The 20,228-nt window shown below is 36.5% G+C and overlaps 1 protein-coding gene across 1 annotated transcript in view; it reads right to left on the bottom strand.

Moving 5' to 3' along the window:
* The window catches only part of MYO9A (myosin IXA), a 320,315-nt gene that overhangs the window by 151,916 nt on the left and 148,171 nt on the right, over positions 1 to 20,228 (bottom strand). Inside the window, 1 exon segment of the mRNA XM_020996823.2 lies at positions 11,981 to 12,115. Coding sequence (XP_020852482.1) covers positions 11,981 to 12,115 — 135 coding nt within the window.

The following is a 20,228-nucleotide window of genomic DNA, read 5'->3' as shown; positions in this document are numbered from 1 at the left end:
GGAAGAGGATCCAGCAATGGAGACAGAGAAGGAGAGGTCAGAAAGGTGGGAGGACAACCAGGAGAAAGTGGTGTCTCAAACCTAGAGAGAAGAAAGTATCAAGAAGAAGAAAGTGATCAATAGTCTCAAAGGCTGAAGAGGTAAAGGAGAATGAGGACTGAGTAAAAGCCACCGGATTTGTCAACTATGAGAGAATTAGTAATTTAGGAGGTAATAGTTTAGGTAGAATGATGAGGTGGGAGAGGAAAAAAAAATTAAGATGAAAGGAAGTTTGCTGCTTATGGAACAGGCATTCCAGACGTCAAAGTGGAAGGGCTGGGTGGCATTAGGAGGAAACTCTGGGGTGTTATCAGGCACTGTGCTGAGCACCAGGGATACAAAGAAGGGCAAGTCCCCACTCTGAAGGAGCTCACAGGCTAATTCGGGAGATAATATATGAACAACTACACACAAACAAGCTAGATACAGGACAAACCAGAAATAATCAACAAAGGGAAGGTAGGGATGGGTGGATTACAAAACCTCAAAGTTGCTTTAATTTGCATTTCTCTATCATTAACATGAAAAAGAAAGGTTAGTTAGTGGAAACAGAAGCAAACCAACACAGTAAAATAGTATTTGATAAACCCAAAGACCCCCAGGTACTGGAGGAATTGCTATTTGACAAAAACTGCTGAGAAAGCTGGACAACAGCAGAAATCAGGCTTAGACCAACATCTCACATCAGTATTTGGCACATAGTAGGTGCTTAATAAATGTTTATTGACTATCTATTTTATCAGTTTTTTAAAAAAAACAAGCTTCAAGTTTATGATGTGATTTTGCTTTCAATGTTGTGAATTTCTACTTTTTTTAAATTGGGGATCTTTTGTTACTGTTCAAGTTTTTTTTTTAAAATTACATGTTTAATCCATTTATTTGTCCTTTTTTTCTTCTATTGATGAAAGGATTTGGATATATAATTTTTTTCCTGAGAACATTAGTTTCATCTTATTTTTTAATCTACCATCTCGATATTATCTTTGATGATATTTTCTATTGTTCCTATAATTTTCTCTTTGACTTATCAGTTCATTGTAATTATGTTACTTAGTTTTCAAGTGCTTTAAAATTTTCTTTAAAGGAGCTCTTCTGAATATGATGTTTACTGTATTATTATTAGTAAAAGATGTACTTAGTATTTCTGCTTTTCTATATACTGTGGTGATGCTCTTATGCACCAATAAATGGTTAATTTTTGCATAGGGACTATGTACAGGTGAGAATTATATAAATTTCTTACTGTTCCTATTTAGTAATTACCAGAGATCTATCACATTTAATTTTTCTCAAGTTCTATTCAGGTCCTTAAATTCTTTCTTATTTATCACTTGGTTAGATGTGTCTCATTTTGAAAAGGGTACATGAGGTCTCCCACTATTATATTTTTACTACTTGTTTTTCACTCCAATTCAATTTGATTTACTTTGGAGTATTTAGATGCTATGTTATAGGGTACACACATATTAGGTATTGATATTTTTTCATTATCTATGGTGTTTTTGGGCATAATTTAATTTCCTTATCTTTTTTCTTTTCTATATTTATCAGTCTTATCTGAAATCATAACTCTGCTCTTTTAAACTCAGTTGAAGCATAACAGTTTGTTTCAATCCCCAATTTTAACCTTCTGTGAAACTTTGTGTTTCAATACTTGTAAACAACACATTGTTGCTTTTTGTGTTCTAATCTATTCATCTATACTCTTGCTTTATTACTGAGTTCATCCCATTTACATTTAGTTATGATGATTACATATTTCTCTCTATCCTGTCTCTTTGTATTTTTTCTCTTTACTATCACCTCCTTTACAAATAAGAGCAAGGTTGTAGAAGAGAGTGAATTTACTTGACTTGTCAGTCAATTAATAAACATTAATTAAGCACCTACTATGTATCAGGCACTGTGGCAAGCCCTGGGATACAAAGAAAGGTAAAAAACAGTCCTTATTTTCAAGGAGCTCAAAGTCTAATGGGGAGATAACAAATACATATATGTATTTGTATGAACAAGCTATATACAGGATAAACTGGAGCTAATCAGTAGAAAAAAGGTACTAGAATTAAAAGGCATCCAGAAAGGCTTCCCGTGGAAAGTGGAATTTGAGTCAGGGCTTGGAGGAAGCTAGGAAAGCCAAGGAGCAGAGATGAGGAGGAAGAGTATTCCAAGTATGGGGTACAGGAACTGAAAATGCCCAGACTTAGAAATGGCACGTCATATACTAGAAATTGCAAAGAGGCCAGTGATACCCTATCAGAGTGTATGTGGGGGAGGATATGGAAAGATTATGGGAGGAGAAAGAGAATGCATGAAGACTGGAGAGGTATATGCATATTGGAGGCTGGGTGGGATGGAATGGGAGGTTATGAAGGGCTTTGAACACCAAATAGGATTTTATATTTAATCCTCAAGGTAATAGAAAGCCACTGGAGTTTTTTAATGGTGGGGGGGGGAGAAGGATGCCTTGTACTCTTATAAGTGAAAGTTTCTTTTCTCTCTTATAGCTCTTCTCGTCTTACACCATTCTGATTATTAGTTTGTCCTTCTTCCTTTTAATTTTCCTTTCATCTTCCTTTCCCCAACATTCAAAAGTTTTATTTGTAACTTCTTTTACCTATCCTTCCATCTTTCTTAAGTCCCTCTCTATCTCTCCATATCCGTTTCCCTCTAGCTTCCTTTTAAGTATAATGCTGTGTGTGTGTGTGTGTGTGTGTGTGTGTGTGTGTGTGTGTGAAACTCCATTCAACCTTACTTTAACTGACTGAGAATTAAAGTAAGATTTATGGGATGCTCATTCTCCTTACTCCTTCCTTTATGGCTATACAATCTTCAGCTTATTTACTTCTACTGTGTAGTAGTGATTTTGCTCCCCTCCTTCCTCCTCTCCTCTCCAATATAGTCCCCTATTCCTCATATTTTTGTTTTCTCTCAACACTATTAAAATGGAACAAAATCTGCACTGATCCTTTGTCATTTTAACTTTTCTCTAATCCTTAAAAATATTAGGGTTATGAGAAGATATCTGTATCATATCCCCCTAATTGAACTCTTCTCACCCATTCCATCAATTATAAAGATATATGTACCTTCCTAAATTTTTCTTGGCAACCGCATCTCCATTTCCAAATGTCTATTCAGCTCTACTACTTTTTATCAAAGTGTTGGGAAATCTTCTATTTCATTAAAGATCCATTTTTCCCCATTGTAGAATTATACTCAGCTTTGCTAAATAAGTTATCCTTGCTTGATAGGCATTTAATAAATGTTCATTGATTGAGTGTAAATCTTTATCTCTTGCTTTTTAAAATATATTCCAGGATCACTTCTATCTTATGCTGGCAGTCGCGAAGGCTTGTGCAATTGTTATTATGGCTCCTTGGTATTTGAACTCCTTTTTGATAGCTTGGAGTATTTTTTCTTCAACCTGAAACTTCTAGATTTTGGCTCTGATGTTCCTGGGCATTTTCATTTTTGGAGGTGATTGAGATATTCTATTTTTACTTTGCCTTCTGGTTCTATGAGGCAATTTTCTAAAAGATTCTGGGGAATTTCCATTCATAATTTTCTAAAATATGGTACACAAACCTTTCTCCTGATCATTTCCTACAAGTCCAGTAATTCTTATATTGTATCTCCTTGACTTGTTTTCTAAGTCAGTTGTTCTTGACATTATATTTCTTAGATTTTTTTCCTTTAAAATTTTTTTTTGTTTTGATATTCTTTTTTTGTATTGAATCTTTGTTTTATGTCTGGCCCACTCTAATTTTTAGTATATTTCAGTTCTTGAATGAGGTTTTCCTGTCTGTTCTATGGTATCATGTTTCCTTTTTTGTTTGTTTGTTTTCCTGATGCTTTACCTGAGTTTGCTTTGGGACTGATAATCTCGATTTATTCCCTGGATGTCTTTAAATCAAGGTCATTACAAATTTTCCTTTCTTTCCTCACGGGTAGGGCTGAGTGGGGTAGGCTGAGTTTGTGTCAAGGTTTGCAACTGAATGGTAAGGGCAAGGTCTGGCTACTCCTGGATATAGTAGACAAGACTAGTGCCCTCCCTCAAGAGACTCCAAGGCTCTGCCTAGGAGCTTCCTTTTATTTTGGGCTCTGTGAGCTCTTCCTACTCTAGGCTTCCACTGGAAGCTTTCAGGGAACGTTAGGTCTGGATTTTGTCTAGGATCTTTTCCCAAAAGTTAGGCTAGACCTGATTTGGGGGCCTTTTGGGATTAGGCTAGGCCCAAGTTTTGTTTTGTTTTGTTTTCCCAAGTGCTGAGTTAAACCAACCAAGAGCTCCCAAAGGACGCTCTCTTAGCTTTACTAAGATAGAGCTGGTGCCCTCCTGGGACTGGGCTGGCCTCAAGCTTCATTTCCTAAGTACTGAGGTAGACTCACCCATAATGCTCCAAGGCTGCTGCTTCAAGCCAGCTATGGTTTAGAGTCAATGGCATCCATTCAAAGTATCCCAAAGTCATTCTCCTCCAGCCATGGGCTTCAGGGAAGGCTGGCACAACTGGACTCAGGCACTGGAGAACCCAAACAGCAAGTGCTAGAACTGCCCCAAAGGCAGATGCCTGTGGTCTACCCACTGCACTTGGCTCTCTCCACCTGCCTCTGCAACTTGCTTGTCCCAGGAGCTCTAAAGGACTTACGGATTCTTCTGCAAGTTCTTGAGTTGGGCAGTAGAATCTACAAGTGATTCTTCTTATAGTCTAGTAGAGTGGATATCTCTAAGGCACTTATGGAGCCTACAAAGGGGATTACGGAGATTTTGCTTCCTGACATACCACCACTTTTCCATAATCCTTCTGCTCTGCAAATCTTAAAAGTACTATAAAAATGGCAGGTGAAGATTTACTGATGTAAATGATATGGTATCTACTACATAGCTGGTGAAAAGCTAAATCTTACCAAGAAATACTACTTTACCATACCCAGAATACTTAACTGATTCTAAGAAAGGTAAACAAGAGAGTAGTTTGTTTTTTTCTCCTAAATGCTAGTTGTTTATGGGAATGGTAAAATACAACAATGATGATGATTCATGAAATGAAGGTTTAAAAATGAGCCACACTATCAATCTATGAATTAAAAAAAGTAGTATTATGGAGCTATTCCAGTATTTTCTAACAATCCAAGGAAATAACATATATCACACACATATCACAATACACCACAACCAACAACATGCAAACAAAATCACCAAACAAACAGCTAAGTGTTAGAGAACGGTCACACAAATCAGGGCTAGGATTAGATTCGAGAGCAGGTACTGCCATCAAACATTACAGAAAGACCACATTTATCTGGTGTGTTACAGTGGAGACTCCTTTCCCATATATGACAGACCAGATCCCTTCCTATTCTCAAATTCTTTGAACCATGAGGAATTAGGACTTATTGCTCAATGCAGATCATGGAAATAAATAACAGAAACTGCACAACCTATCACCTCAGGCTGCAAAAATGTAGCATATCACATATCTGTGAAGACATGAAAGAAAGGCTAGAATTATACCACCAAGCTTGCTATTTTTAATCAACTAACAAATGAAAAATGCCTCCACTATAAAGATCTTAAAATATCCTTCACAATTCAACTACATGTACACCACAGACAATATTGTTGCCCACAATCATCCACCTAACAGAACCATAAAAACCTTTTCTTATCTTTTAAAATATTTAATTATTGTCAAGTATTTGGTTTTTTTCCTCTTCTCTCACTAGAAAAAAACAGCCAACAAAACCTTTATAACAAATATGTATAGTCAAGTAAAATAGATTCCCACACTGGTCATGACCAAAAATGTGTCTCATTAAACCTATTAGTCCGTTTCTCCTCTGTTGGGGGTAGGTAGTGTTTTATTATCAATCCTCTGGAACCATGGTTGGTCAGAGTTAAGTCTTTCAAAATTTTTCATTTTTATAATGTTGTTACTACTTAATTTATTCTCCTGATCCTCCTCACTTCACTCTGCATCAGTTCATCTAAGTCCTTCCAGGTTTCTCTGAAACCACCTATTTATAATTTCTTCTACCAAGACACTATTCCACTCCATTTGTAAGGGAGTGCAGTAGTGGGTATTGTTTGGCTTTGCCCATTAAGATTATATATGTCCTAAAGTGATCCATAAAAATTTAACAATGACTTTTTATCAGACATTGCAATAGCAAATACTTCTAACCTCTAAACTGGATTGAATAAAAACCTTTCAAAATACAGAGATCTAGGGCAAGAAGTCAAAACCATATAGAAACAAGATGAAATACATATCATCCCTGGAACCTACTGCAAGAATTGGCATGAAGATGCTTTCAGTGAATCTACAGAAGATGAGCTTACATACAAATGCTTTTATTCAATTACTAAATGCAGTCATTTTTCAACCCACACAATAGTCCAAAAAATATTAAACATAAAAGAATAAAAGGACGACTTGTACTGGGGATGTTTTTATATAAACTCCATTGAACTAAGATAAAAACAATGAGATAACAAACAACAATAAAATGTTACTAGAAAGTCTTGAGAAGCAAAGAAATCAGAAGAAAGAAATCCTACAGATGGATGTATTTTAGAATGGTTGTGTATGTGATCTCTAACACAAGTTGGATCAAATGAGAAACATATTTTGAATACCATTAATAGAAGGAATAAAAAAACAGCTAAGTCTTGCAAATGAAATGGCTAAGAACTGGACTTCCCTACAAAACAGAGTCAGACCAATGCCAAGCAGCTAACATCTAATAAAGAGCCCAGGCAGCCTGGAATCATAGCAAGAAGTAAAGCCAAACTATCACTTGGGAACGCCAGTACTCAAGCCACAGAAGAGGCACAGCAAAAGAAACAATCTGGGTAGCATCCAGGAAGCAAAGCACCTGTTGTCTTATGGGAAGCTTCCCTACTACTACAATCAACAACATTTGAGTGAAGCTTGTCATAGTCTTATCAAAGGACAGAGACAACTCTAGCATTTGTACTGTATGAGGAAAAGACATGAGAAGGAGTAAAAAGCCTGAATTGAAGTCAAACTAACGGGAGTCTCAGCCAAAACCCAGGAATTTCTGCAGATGGTGGGACTTAGTTTAGTCATCACATCCAGGACCAACCATGGTCTGACCAAAGCATCCAAGAGTACAGAAAGAAACAAATTCTAATCCCAAAATAAAGTCCTAATGCAGAAACTAAGGCTGGAGACAGGAGTATAAAGAAGAAAACACTCAACACAATGAAGAAATACCTTGGACTGAGAGAAGTGCAATAGGAAAATTCAGAAGAAAAGAATAACTTTATAACAAGTTCCAGCAGAGCCTCGGTGAAAAGAAATGATCTAGCCACAAGGACTACAAAAGTATCTGGAAGAAATGAAACAAGAGATAGAAAATGTAATATTAAAATAAATGACAGCTAGAGAGGAGGACAAGGTGAATTAATAGCTTAGAATAAACATTAGTAAAATCTAACCCAAGAATTGAACTCAAAAAGAACCCAAAGAATTGAAAATTAGAATGAACCAAAAAGAAAGCAATGACATCCTAAGAAAGGAAATATTGAAAGCAAAACATAAAAACAAAAGGAAGAAAATAGATACCCACTATAAAAAAACAATTGACCTGGAAAACAGGTCAAGGCAAGTCAATCTAAGACTCATATGAAACTTCCTTACCCCTTTAAAAAGAGACAGTATAGCATATTTCAAGACATAATTAATGAAAAACATCAGATCTAGTAGAACCAAAAGGCAAAGTGAAAATACGAATACCTGTCACTCCCTGAAAAAAACCCAAATGAAAAATTTCAGTAAAGCCATGACCTAAATCCTGAGTTTGCTGGTCAAAGAAAAAATACCACTTTAAGTCGTCAAAATGAAAGAGTTCAACTATCAAGGAACCATAGTAAAGATCACACAAGATTTGGCATGGCAGTTGCTGCTATAAGAGGAGAACTTGGAATACAATATTCCAAATGAACAAGAAAAAGGCTCACAAGCAATATTTGACAGAATGGAAGATAATCCTATAGGGGGAAAAAGAAGACCTTAAAAGAAAAAGAAAAGCTCAAAACATTTCTGATAAAGAAGATTAGAACTGAGTAGAAAATTTGAAATGCAAATACATAGGCAGAAGGAGCCAAGATGATAGACTAACAGGAAACAATACAGCTGAGCTTCTAACCATAAAACTCCTCCACCATATCTAGGAAATGCAAAAGACTGAATCCTAATGGGGAAATCCGGAAAATCTCCAAGAAGTCCCAAGTCTGGCCCACGTCAGCACAGGGAGACAGACAGACTAGGTCGATAGACTGCTGGTTGGGAAAGGAGCACACCATGCCGAGCATTCCACCATACAGAGGTTAAGCACTATGACAAGAGTAGATTCCAGATTCATACCAGAGCATCCGCAAACACATCCCAGGTCACTGTGACAGGGTAGGTGCAAAACAGGAGCACTGTCACCCATCATTCAGTTCTGGGTCACTGCCCACTGTGATGGCATTCCCGACAAGGAGGTCCAGCCCACCATACTGAAAAGTGAGGAAGGTCAGAGACCATCACCCAGTGTGGTTTAGCTCAGATTCCAGGAGCAGAGTGGGATCTCAGTCCCAGCGTCTTACCTGGTCTGTGGAAAAATAACCACAGCAGGAACCCCAGACCAAAGGGAAGTCTGGTTGTGTCACTCGGAACTAGAAGAATTTTTTCATCTGAATGACAACAGCATTCTTTGTTGTTTTGATGAAACCCAGGCCAGAAATTTGCAAAGCTCAAATCAAGGGGGCAGCAATCAGACCTTGCCCTGGATCATGCCAATTTCGGAAAAATGAAAGTTTGCAAATCCCTAGCCTGTCCCTGATAGCTTAGAAAAACATCATACTCAATACTCCAAGAAAGCAGCAACATTGGACCAGTGTAGAATGTCGCTCCAGAAGTATGACAGAAATCAGCTCTAACACCAAGCATGAAGTCAGGAAGTCGGCTGGAATGAACAACAACAACAACAACAAAAATCCTGATATAAAGAGATATTATGGTGGTAGGGATGCTATCTATCTCAGAACAGAAAGGTGATGGGCTCAAAAAGTCAAATTTATATACACAACACACACACACACACACACACACACACATATATTTACATATTCACATATACACATACACACACATATACATACATACATACAATTGATGAGGCCAATTCGATAAAATGCCTTATCTGAATATAAACACTTCATACAAGAATAATTTTTTTTCTGTTTTCTTCTCTAATAGGGGTGGGGAGGAGGTAGGAGGGAGAGAAAACACATTTCTGTTCATTTAAAAAATTAAAGTTAAAAAGAGGATTGGTGAAAGAGTAGTCACAAGAAAAATTCCAATGTCAAAGGGTGAAAGATGAAAAGATGAAAAAATGCACAAAATAACAAATAAATAGAGAAACATAAATTGAAATAACTATGAGGTTCTACCTTATACCTAAAAGATTAACAAAGACATTAAAAGAGGAAAACAGCAATTGTTGCAAAGGTTATGGGAGAACATGTACACTAATTCATTGTTGGTTGAGCTGTAAATTGGTTAAATCATTCTGGAAAACAATTTAGAGCTATATTCAAAAAGTCACTAAAATGTATAAATCCTGGGACACAGTGAGATTACTATTAGGCATATATCCAAAGGGCAGAAAGGACCCACATATACAATATTACATACAATTTAATATATGATACACATATTAATACATATAATACATATATTCAGTACATTACAATATACACACATCTATATATACACACACACGTTCATATCAGCTCTTTTTGTATTAGCAAAGAACTGGGAACAAAATAGGCATTCTCTATTTGGCTGAAGCAATTGTGGTATGTTAATGCAATGGAAAATCACACCATGTAAAAACAATAAATATGACAGATTCAGTGAAAAATGAGACTTTTACTAAATGAAGCAGAATAAAATAAGCTAAACCAGGAAAGCAATATAGGCAATGACAAAAATAATAACATTTAGGAAAACAACTTAAAAAGACCTCAGAACTCTGATGAAAGCATAGAACAATACTGACTTCAAAGGACTGATACTGAAATACACTGCCCAGCTCTTGACAGAGAGGTAATGGACTGGAGAAACAAGATAAGCAATCAAAGATGTGGCCCGACGTGTTTTGTTTTTCTGAATTATACATATTTGTTTACAAAGGAGGGCTTTTTCTTGGTGTGTAGGTGAAGGACAAGTTAGAGGACAGTAAATTTAAAATGCTCAAAAGAAAATGAAAAAAGTATAAGAAACACAAAATAATAGCTAGGTTAATTAAATTTATAAATACACACATGTAATAAAAAGTATGTGTTTACTGATGATTATATTCACAGTAAAATAGAAAATTTAACTTTAAAAAAAAACGTAGGAACAGGGTGAGTTATGTATCATCCCTGTTGTACCGCCTATGGGAACCGAACCTAAGATAATTTCAGTGAGGTTAGAGGATATGCTTATCTCCTAAAACATTTATTTTATCTCTAAAAAAAGTAGTTACTTTATTCAACTACATTTACAGAACTTTACAAATACAAGAAAAATAGAAGAATGACTTGCTGAAGTTCATTTCTAGGTGAACCCTAGATAAGGATAAGGACAGTAGCTTTCAAAATATCAAAAGTATTAAAAATGAAATATTTATTTTTTTTGGCTAGGCAATGGGGTTAAATGACTTGCCCAGGGTCACACAGCTAGTAAATGATTTTTATTTTATTTTTTGAAAAACAAAATATTTCAATAGAGAACATTATTTCCTAATACAGCAAATATAAAGTTTCCCAAAAGTCTTAGGGCAGTTACTGATGGATCTGTAATTCAATTGGTTTAGAAGTTCCCTTTCATGATGCAGATCATAACCTATCCCTAAACCCATCCCTGCTTGTTTATCCTGGCTACTCTTAATCCTTGTCCTCCCATAAGCTTGTCACTCCTGTAGCATTTTCTAAGGAACGGTATGGAGGATAGGAAGCAGAAGAAGAAGGAAAGAAAGGAGAAGGAAGAGGATAGGATCATCAGAAACTGTGACAGAAGCAAACACCTGGTTAAGGAAGCAGTCTAGAAACAGTACATATCTCCTGATCCATTCTGGAGATCTTAGAGTACAGTCAACCTCAATACATTTCTGACCTGAAACACAATGATTCAGACAACAGTAATAACAAGGTATTGAATAAAAATGCCATGCAAATATAGCCCAATGAGGCTAAAGACAAAAAGAAAAGTCCTGTACCTAATGAAATACTTGTAGTAGCATTTTTTTGTCACAGCAGAGAACTAGAAACAAGATCAACGTCTACAAACTGGGGAATGATTAAAATTGGGGCACGTGGAATATGACTTCGCCATATGAGACAATACATATGAAGAATTCAGAAATGCATGGGGAAACATATAGAATGATGAAAAATAAGTAAGTAGAACCGGAAAACGACATACACAATTACAACATAAATAGAAAGGAACCCCACCCCCCAAAAAGATATAAACAGAAAGAACCAAAAAAAGATTCTGAATCAGGCACATTCCAGTTTTATTTAGCTAAATTGCTTTTATTTTTCCTTTTTTAAAAAACTTTATTGTAAGGCAGAACTCATTGAGTGGGGGAAAGAAAGTAAATTTAGAAAGGATCATCATGTAAAAACCAAAGATTAATAACAATTTATGCAAGGAATCAAATATTGATTGTTCCAAATACTGTTAATTCCATTTTGGAGACCAAGAACAATTTTGCATACAAAATTATCTTTGTCACAGAGCTCTAAAGATAGGTTTTTATTTTTTTTCACCTGCTTTAATTTGAAACTACATTAAACCAAAAGAAAGAAACCCAAACTTCAGGAGTCTAGATCTAAAAAAAGACTGTCTTTCTTACATAGAATGTCATACATTTTGGTACTTACTTGCTCCAGTTTAAAGATATGTTGATTAAAGTAGTGCTGCAAACGTTCATTAGCAAAGTTAATACAGAATTGTTCAAAGCTGTTGCTTTCATAATCTTCAAATCCAAATATATCAAGTACTCCAATGGACAATGTCTGGAAAAAATAAAAATTATGGTAAAAATTATGTTCATTTACTATTTGAGAAAAGTCCAATAAAAAGTTTTAGAAAGAGAGTATGAAGCCTCTTCTTTTTCTTTTTTTGGGGGGTCCCAGTGATTAAAAATAATTGAGGAATATACACAAGCAAAACCTAATTTAATTTAGCATGTGATCCCAGTGGATGATTTATGTGAGGACCTCAACATGAGTCACACTGGATGAGAAGTTATGGATGGACTGACCAGTGAAGGGAGTTTCTATAACAATGAGAAGGCAGATCTATCAAGTTATTAAATTGTGCATTTCACATATGTGAGACTGACCTGTTTCTTTTAAATAAACAAACAAGAAATGCAATGACTAATAAAACATATCTATATGATCATATTAACCTTTAGCTCCCATCTGTCATATCTCAAAATCCCTGTATGTCCTCACCAATCCTCTCATTTGTTCCAATCTCATCCTGAATTAAAAAGAACCCCTCTTACTTCTATTCCCATTCCCCTCATTCTCCAGGGCCTTGTCCCATAATCATCTTTTTCATCTTCAACCTCACCCTCTTGCCTGACTTCTCATTGTCTAAAAACATGATCAGGTCTCTTCTATTTTAATTAAGCCTACTTGATCTTGACATACTCCTTGCCATGTCTTACATTTCTTCTCTGTCTCTCTCTGTCTCTCTCTCTCTTTAAAATGCTAAACTTCTAGAGAAACTCCTCCCTCCAAGGTATAGTAATCTTAAAATCATCACCACTTTTGTCCTACTGGTATCATGGACACAGTTCCTACCTGCACACCTTTGATTCTGCATATGCTTTCCTGTCTTTGCTGTGATAATAACTATCAATTATATAATATAGTCAAATGTGCCAAGAGACATTTATTAGCTGAATTAAGCTCACAACAGCTCTGAGTTAGATACTCTCATTTTACAGATGAGTAAACTAAGGCTCCCAGACCAACCAACAACTATTTATTAAATGTTTAATATGTATCAAACACTGTGTTAGCCGCTGAGGAAATAATAACAAAGAATGAAACAATCCCTACTTGAAATGAATGGGTAAAGACAGCAAGTATATGTAAAAATATATACAACATAAAGTTAATATATACATAAATACCTCCCCCCCCCATACACAAAGTAGTTAAATACAAAGTAATCTGGGAGAGAAGGCACTAGCAGTTATGGAGATCAGAAAACAGCTTTAAATAGATACAGAAAATAATGCCTGAGCTGTACTGCTTAAAAAAAAAAGAGAGAATGAGAGAGAGAGAGAGAGAGAGAGAGAGAGAGAGAGAGAGAAAGAGGGACTTTGAGCAGGGGTAAGAAAGGAATTCATTCCAATTATGGGGGACAGACACCGTAAAGGCAAAGAGATGGGGGATGACAGTACATGTGGGAGGAAGAGGTCAATTTGACTAGAACACAGAGCAGGAAGGGTAGAAGTGACCAATAAAGCTATAAAATTAGGGGGGCAAGTTTATAAATAAAAGAGAGGAGTTCATACTTTATCCAAGATGAAATAGGCAGGCATTGGAGTTGACCAAGTAGGGGAATGACTCAGAACTGCGATTAAGGAAAATTACAATACCAACAGTCTATAAAATGGATTAGATGGGTGAAAAGATGAAGCAGTGAGACAATTAGGATGCTGTTACAATACTTTTGGCAAGAAACCTGTATCAGGGTGGTGGCAATATCAGAGGAGAGAAGGGGACATATTGGAGAGCTATTACAAAGGTAAAATTGGCAGGCTTTAGTAACAGACTGGATATGGGGGTGAGAGATAATGAAGAATTAAGGTTGTAAGCTTGAAGGATAGGAGGACAGTGCTGTCTTCTATACCAATAAGAAAAGTAGGAGCAGAGAGAGTTTAGGGGAAAAGATAAGGAGTTCTGTTGTGGACATATTGAATTTAACATGTCTACTGGACATACAATTCAAGATGTCTGAAAGGCAGTTGGAGTCACACAAGAGAGAGGTTAGGGCAAAATAGGTAGATCTGAGAATTATCAGCACAGAGATGAAAATTAAAACCCAAGCAATATAGAGGGAGAACAGACAAGGGCCCAGGATAGAGTCCTGTAGGAAATCTACAGTTAGAGGGCATGATCTGGATAAACAACAAGCAAAGGAGACCATGGAGTAGTCTAATAAGTAGGATAATCAGGAAAGAGTGGTATTTTGAAAACCTAGAAGAGAGTATCAAGAGGGAGAAAGTAATAAACAGTGTCAAAGGCTGCAAAGAGATCAAGAAGAATGAGAATTGAAAAAAGGCCACTGCATTTGGAAATTAAAAGATCACTGATAAATCTGGGGAAAGCAGTTTCAGTGGAATGATGAGATCAGAAGTCAAATTTTAAGGGTTAAAAGAGAATGAGAAGAGAGCAAGCAAAGGCACCCGCTGCAAATGGCTTTTTCAGAGTTTAGCTACAAAAAGCAGAATATATAGGATAACAGTGGGGATGGAAGCAAGCGAGGTTTTTTTTAAGGATGGTGGAGACATGGAAATGTTTATGGAGAGTAGGAAAGGAGCCAATAGAAGGGGAAAAATGAAGACAAAGGATGAGAAGTGATGACGGGGCAGAGGGGAATCTATTGGAGGGAACAACATTGGATGAAATCACTTGTGCAAGTAGAGGAGTTAGGCTTTTGTGTGGGATCAGGGTGAAGGAGATAGTGATAGAAGGTATCAGAGTAAAATGAGATGAATAAGAGGGGAGAAGAGGCCTCTTGGAGAATGGCCTCAATTTTTTTTTCAGTAAAATATGAGTCATGGTTCTCAGCTAAGGTCGTGGAAGGGGGAGCTATGGGAAGTTTGAAGAGGAACAAAAAAAAATTTGGAAAAGATACTGCAGAGAAAGAGATAATGAGTTGATAACGAAGTTGTGGTTTTTTTTGTCTATATATGTGTGCGTGTGTGCATATATATGTGTATATACATATACACATATACATACATATACACACACACAGATATATAAATAAGTAAATATATGTATGAAGTTGAGGTTCTATAACATAAATTTCCAGTGGATCCAAGAAGACTGGTTGCATGATTTTCTATACCTTTGTCCAGGAGCACGTGTGTAGGAGCAAAGGCAATGAATGATGGGAGTGATCCAACACCAATGTTTGGGAGGACAAAGTTGATGGCATGATTAAGGGTGCTGAGGATTAAAGAGAAGAAGCCAGGGGGGCAGCTAAGCGGCGCAGAGGATAGAGCACCGGCCCTGGATTCAGGAGGACATGAGTTCAAATTTGATCTCAGACATGTAACACTTACTAGCTGTGTGACCCTGGGCAAGTCACTTAACCCCACTGCCTAGATGCATGCATAAATAAATAAGTAAGTAAGTAAAAGAGAAAAGGCCAGGATAGAGTTGACCTGGTTTACCAGAACATCAAGATGGGGAAAAGAGAAGAGTGGCTAGGGGTCAAGGGATTAGAGGTTACACTTTGGATGAAGAACTGAGTTTAGTACAGGAAGACAGAGGGAGATGTGGAAAGCCAAGATTCCAGTTAGGGGAATTTCAGAGTTTTTGAACATGGAGGTGTCAGATTTTTAGGTAATGACAAGATTAAGGGAATGACCACATCTGTGTATGGCTGAGGCAGGAGGGAGGAGTAGGTCATGGGAAGTGAATAGGCCGAGGAACTAAACAATCAAGGTGTTTCAGGATGAAGCAGTGTCAGTGTGTATATAGAAGTCTCCTACTTATGAAGGCAGAAATTGAGGAGGAGGGGAAATTGAACTAGGTACTGAACTCACTGAGGAAGGAAGGGAAGTATCCTGGAGATTTGTACACAACAGTAACCAGGTTTTTGATTGTGTAGAAGATGTAGATTCCTCCACCAATGAATAAGGTAGTGCCTCCATTCCATTCCATTCAATAAAGACTTAAGAGCAGCCTATTGTGTACTTTGAGAGATACAAAAACAGAACTGTGCTCGAAAGAGCTTATATTCAAACTATGAGATACAATATGTACGTGTGTGCACGCACATGTATAAATACACACACACACACACACACACACACACACACACACACACACGAGTTATTCAGGAAGGTAAATGCTAACAACTCAGTGGATGAGGAAAAGTCATGTCATATATGACCGAAACCTTGCTTTCAAGGAAGTCAGAATCAAGGGATTCTGAAAGGTGAAGAGAGTGGTTTGCAGGCAGGATGAACAGCAGGCATAAAGGCACACGGATAAGAAATGGTAGGACAAATTTGCAAAATAGCTAGTAAGTAGTTGACTGGGATGTAGGAATCTGAACAAAGCAGAGTGGCATTAATTAAGTCTGGTAAACTGATTTACAAGTTGAGAGCCAGATTATAGGGGGCTTGAAATAACATGCTGAAGGGACTTGTATTTTATTCACTCAAGATTTCCAATGCGGAAATCATACTGGTAAGATCTATCTTAGGAATACTGATTTGAGAATCCTGTGAAAGAATGAATTAAAATGAGGAAAGCAGAGAGATGAATTAGGAAACCACTGTAGTATTTCAGGCAAGAGGTCATAAGGACCTAAACAAGGGTGGTGGCTGAGCAGATAAGGGAAAGTGTGCAGGATGCTGTGGGAGTGGAATTAAGAAGATCTGGGGTCTGCCTTGATATGCTGGAGAGGAGAGAGTCAAGGATACCAGAGGACTGGCAGGGTTGGAGATGTTTTTTTATATAGTGTTTTATTTCCCCCCAATTATATGTAAAGACAACTTATACCATTCATTTTTACAAGATTTGGAGTTCCCAATTTTTCTCTCTCCTTCCCTCCTCTCTTCCTAAAGTGGTAAACAATGTGATATAGGTTATATATGTGCAATCATGTAAAACATATTAGTCACAGTTGTGAAAGAATAAACAGATCAAAAGGAAAAAAGTGAAAAAAAAAAGTAAGGAAAAAAGTATGCTTTGATCAGCATTCACAGTCCAACAGCTCTTTATCAGGATGTGGATAGCATTTTTCATCATGAGTCCTTTATAACAAGTCTTGGTTGTGTTCACTGTGTTGCCAAAAAGAGCTGAGTCATACTGGCTGATAATAGCTAATCAACAACAATGTTGCTATTACTGTGTACAATGTTTTCCCAGTTCTGCTCATTTCACTTTGCATCAGTTCATACAAGTCTTGACAGGTTTTTCCGAAATCTGCCTGCTCATCCTTTCTTATTGCACAATAATACTCCACTACATTCATATACCACAACTTGTTCAGCCATTCCCTAACTGATGGGCATCCCCTCAATTTCCAGTATTTTGCCACCACAAAAAGAGCTGTATAAATATTTTTACATTTTCTGTCTCCTTCCCTCCTCTCTTCCTAAAATGGTCCTTTTTCCCTTTTTATGATCTCTTTGGGACACAAACCTAGTAATGGTACTGCTGGATCAAAGGGTATGCATAGTTCGGCTGCCCTTTGGGCATAGTTCCAAACTGCTCTCCAGAATGACTGGATTTTACAACTCCATCAACAACGCATTAGTGTCCCAATTTCCCACATCCCCTGCAACCTTTATCATTCTCTTTTTTTTTTTGTCATATTAGCCAATCTGACAAGTGTGAGGTGGTACTTCAGTTTTTAAAATTTGCATTTCTCTAATCAATAGTGGTTTAGAGCACTTCTTCATATGATTACAGGGAGCTTTGATTCCTTCATCTGAAAACTACCTGTTCATATCTTTTAACCATTTATCAACTGGGGAATGGCTTGTATTGTTATACATTGGATTCAGTTCTCTATATATCTGAGAAATGAAACCTTTATCAGAGACATCTGCTGTAAAGATTGCTTCCCAGCTTTCTGCTTTTCTTCTAATCTTGGTTGCTTTGGTTTTGTTTGTGCAAAAGCTTTTTAATTTTATATAATCAAAATTATCTATTTTACATTTCATAATGCTCTCTACCTCATTTCATCAAAAATTCTTCACTTCTTTCCCCAACTGATAAATGGTCAAAGGGTATGAACAGACAGTTCTCAGATGAAGAAATTAAAACCATCTATAGTCATATGAAAAAATGCCCTAAATCATTATGGATTAGAGAAATGCAAATCAAAACAACTCTGAGGTATCGTATCACACCTATCAGATTGGCCAACATGACAAAACAGGAAAATGATTAATGTTAGAGAAGATGTGGGAAAATTGGAACACTAATGCATTGCTGGTGGAGTTGTGAAATGATCTGACCATTTTGGAGAACAATTTGGAACTACGCCCAAAGGGCTACAAAAATGTGCATACCCTTTGATCCAGCAATAGCACTTCTAGGTCTATATCCCAAAGAGATCATACAAATGGGAAAAGGACCCACATGTACAAAAATATACATAGCAGCTCTTTTTGTGGTGGCAAAGAATTGGAAATGGAGAGGATGCCCATCAACTGGGGAACGGCAGAGCAAGTTGTGGTATATGAATGTAATGGAATACTATTGTGCTATAAGAAATGATGAACAGGCTGACTTCAGAAAAATCTGGAAAGACTTGTACAGTCTGATGCTGAGTAAAGTGAGCAGAACCAAGAGAACGCTGTACACAATAATAGCCACGTTGTGCGATGACTAACATTGATAAACTTAACCCTTCCCAGCAATAAAAGGATGTAAGACATCTCCAGAAGGCCTCATGATGGAAAATGCTATCCACATCCAAAGAAAGAACTATGGAAGTTGAATTACTATCTTTTTTTTTCTCTTCTGTTGAGTTTTGTTTCCTCTTTCTGATGGTTCCTCCTATTGGTTTTTAATTTTTACTTGCATCACTAATGTGAAAATATGTTGAATAGGAATGTAAATGCATAGCCTATATCAGATTGTGTGCCGTCTTGGGGAGGGTGGTGGGAAGGAAGGGGGAGAAAAATTTTAAACTCAAAAGCATATGGAAGTGCTTGTTGATAAATCAAAATAAATTAATAAAATAAAAAAGAAATTCTTCACTTCTCCACAGATCTGACAGGTAGGCTAATTCTTGCTCTTCTAATTTACTTACGGTATCACCATTTATGTCTAAATCACGTATCCATTTTAATCTTATCTTGGTATATACGATGTGAGATGTTGGTCTATACCTAGTTTGTGTCCTATTTTCCAGTTTTCTCAGCAATTTTTGTCAACTAATAAGTTCTTATCCCAGAGACTGGGATCTTTGGGTTTATCAAATACTAGGTTACTGTAGTCATTTATTACTGTGCCTTGTGTACCTAATCTATTCCACTGATCCACCACTCTATTTCTTAGGCAATACTAAATTGTTTTGATGATTGCTACTTTATAGGATAGTTTTAGATCTGGTATGGGTAAGACACCTTCATTTGCATTTTTTTCATTAATTCCCTTCGTATTCTTGATCTTTTATTCTCCCAGATGAATTTTGTTATTTTTTCCAGCTCTATAAAATAATCTTTTGGTGGTCTGATTGGTATGGCACTGAATAAGTAAATTAGTTCAGGCAAAATTGTCGTTTTTATTATATTGACTCAGCCTACATGTGAACAATTGATTTTTTTTGATTGTTTAGGTCTGACTTTGAGTAAAAAGCCTTTTATAATTGTGTTTATCTAGCTCCTGGGTTTATCTTGGCAGGTAGACTCCCAAGTATTTTATATTGTTTACAATTATCTTAAATAGAATTTCTCTTTCTATATCTTGATGCTAGGCTCTGTTGGTCATATAAAGAAACTTTAATGATTCTTGTGGATTTAACTTATATCTTGCAACATTGCTAAAGTTAATTATTTTAAGTAGTTTTCCAGTTGATTCTCTAGATTCTCTAAACACACCAACATATCATCTGCAAAGAGTGATGCTTTTGTTTCCTCACTGCCTATTCTTATTCCTTTGATTCCTTTTTTCTTCTGTTATTGTTATAGCTAACATTTCTAGCACAATATTTAATAATAGGCAGCCTTGCCTTACCCCTGATCCTACTGGGAAGACTTCTGGATTATTCTCATTATAGATAATGCCTGCTGATGGTTTTAGATAGATATTGCTTATCATTTTAAGGAACGTTCCCTTTATCCCTATGCTCTCTAGTGTTTATAATAGGAATGGGTGTTGTACTTTGTCAAACGCTTTTTCAGCATGT

The sequence above is a fragment of the Phascolarctos cinereus genome, unplaced genomic scaffold (genome assembly GCF_003287225.1).
Source record: "Phascolarctos cinereus isolate Bilbo 61053 unplaced genomic scaffold, phaCin_HiC Scaffold_3;HRSCAF=262, whole genome shotgun sequence".
NCBI classification, from domain to species: domain Eukaryota; kingdom Metazoa; phylum Chordata; class Mammalia; order Diprotodontia; family Phascolarctidae; genus Phascolarctos; species Phascolarctos cinereus.
The sequence above is the reverse complement of the archived record's forward strand: the minus strand, read 5'-3'. Positions and strand labels throughout refer to the sequence as shown.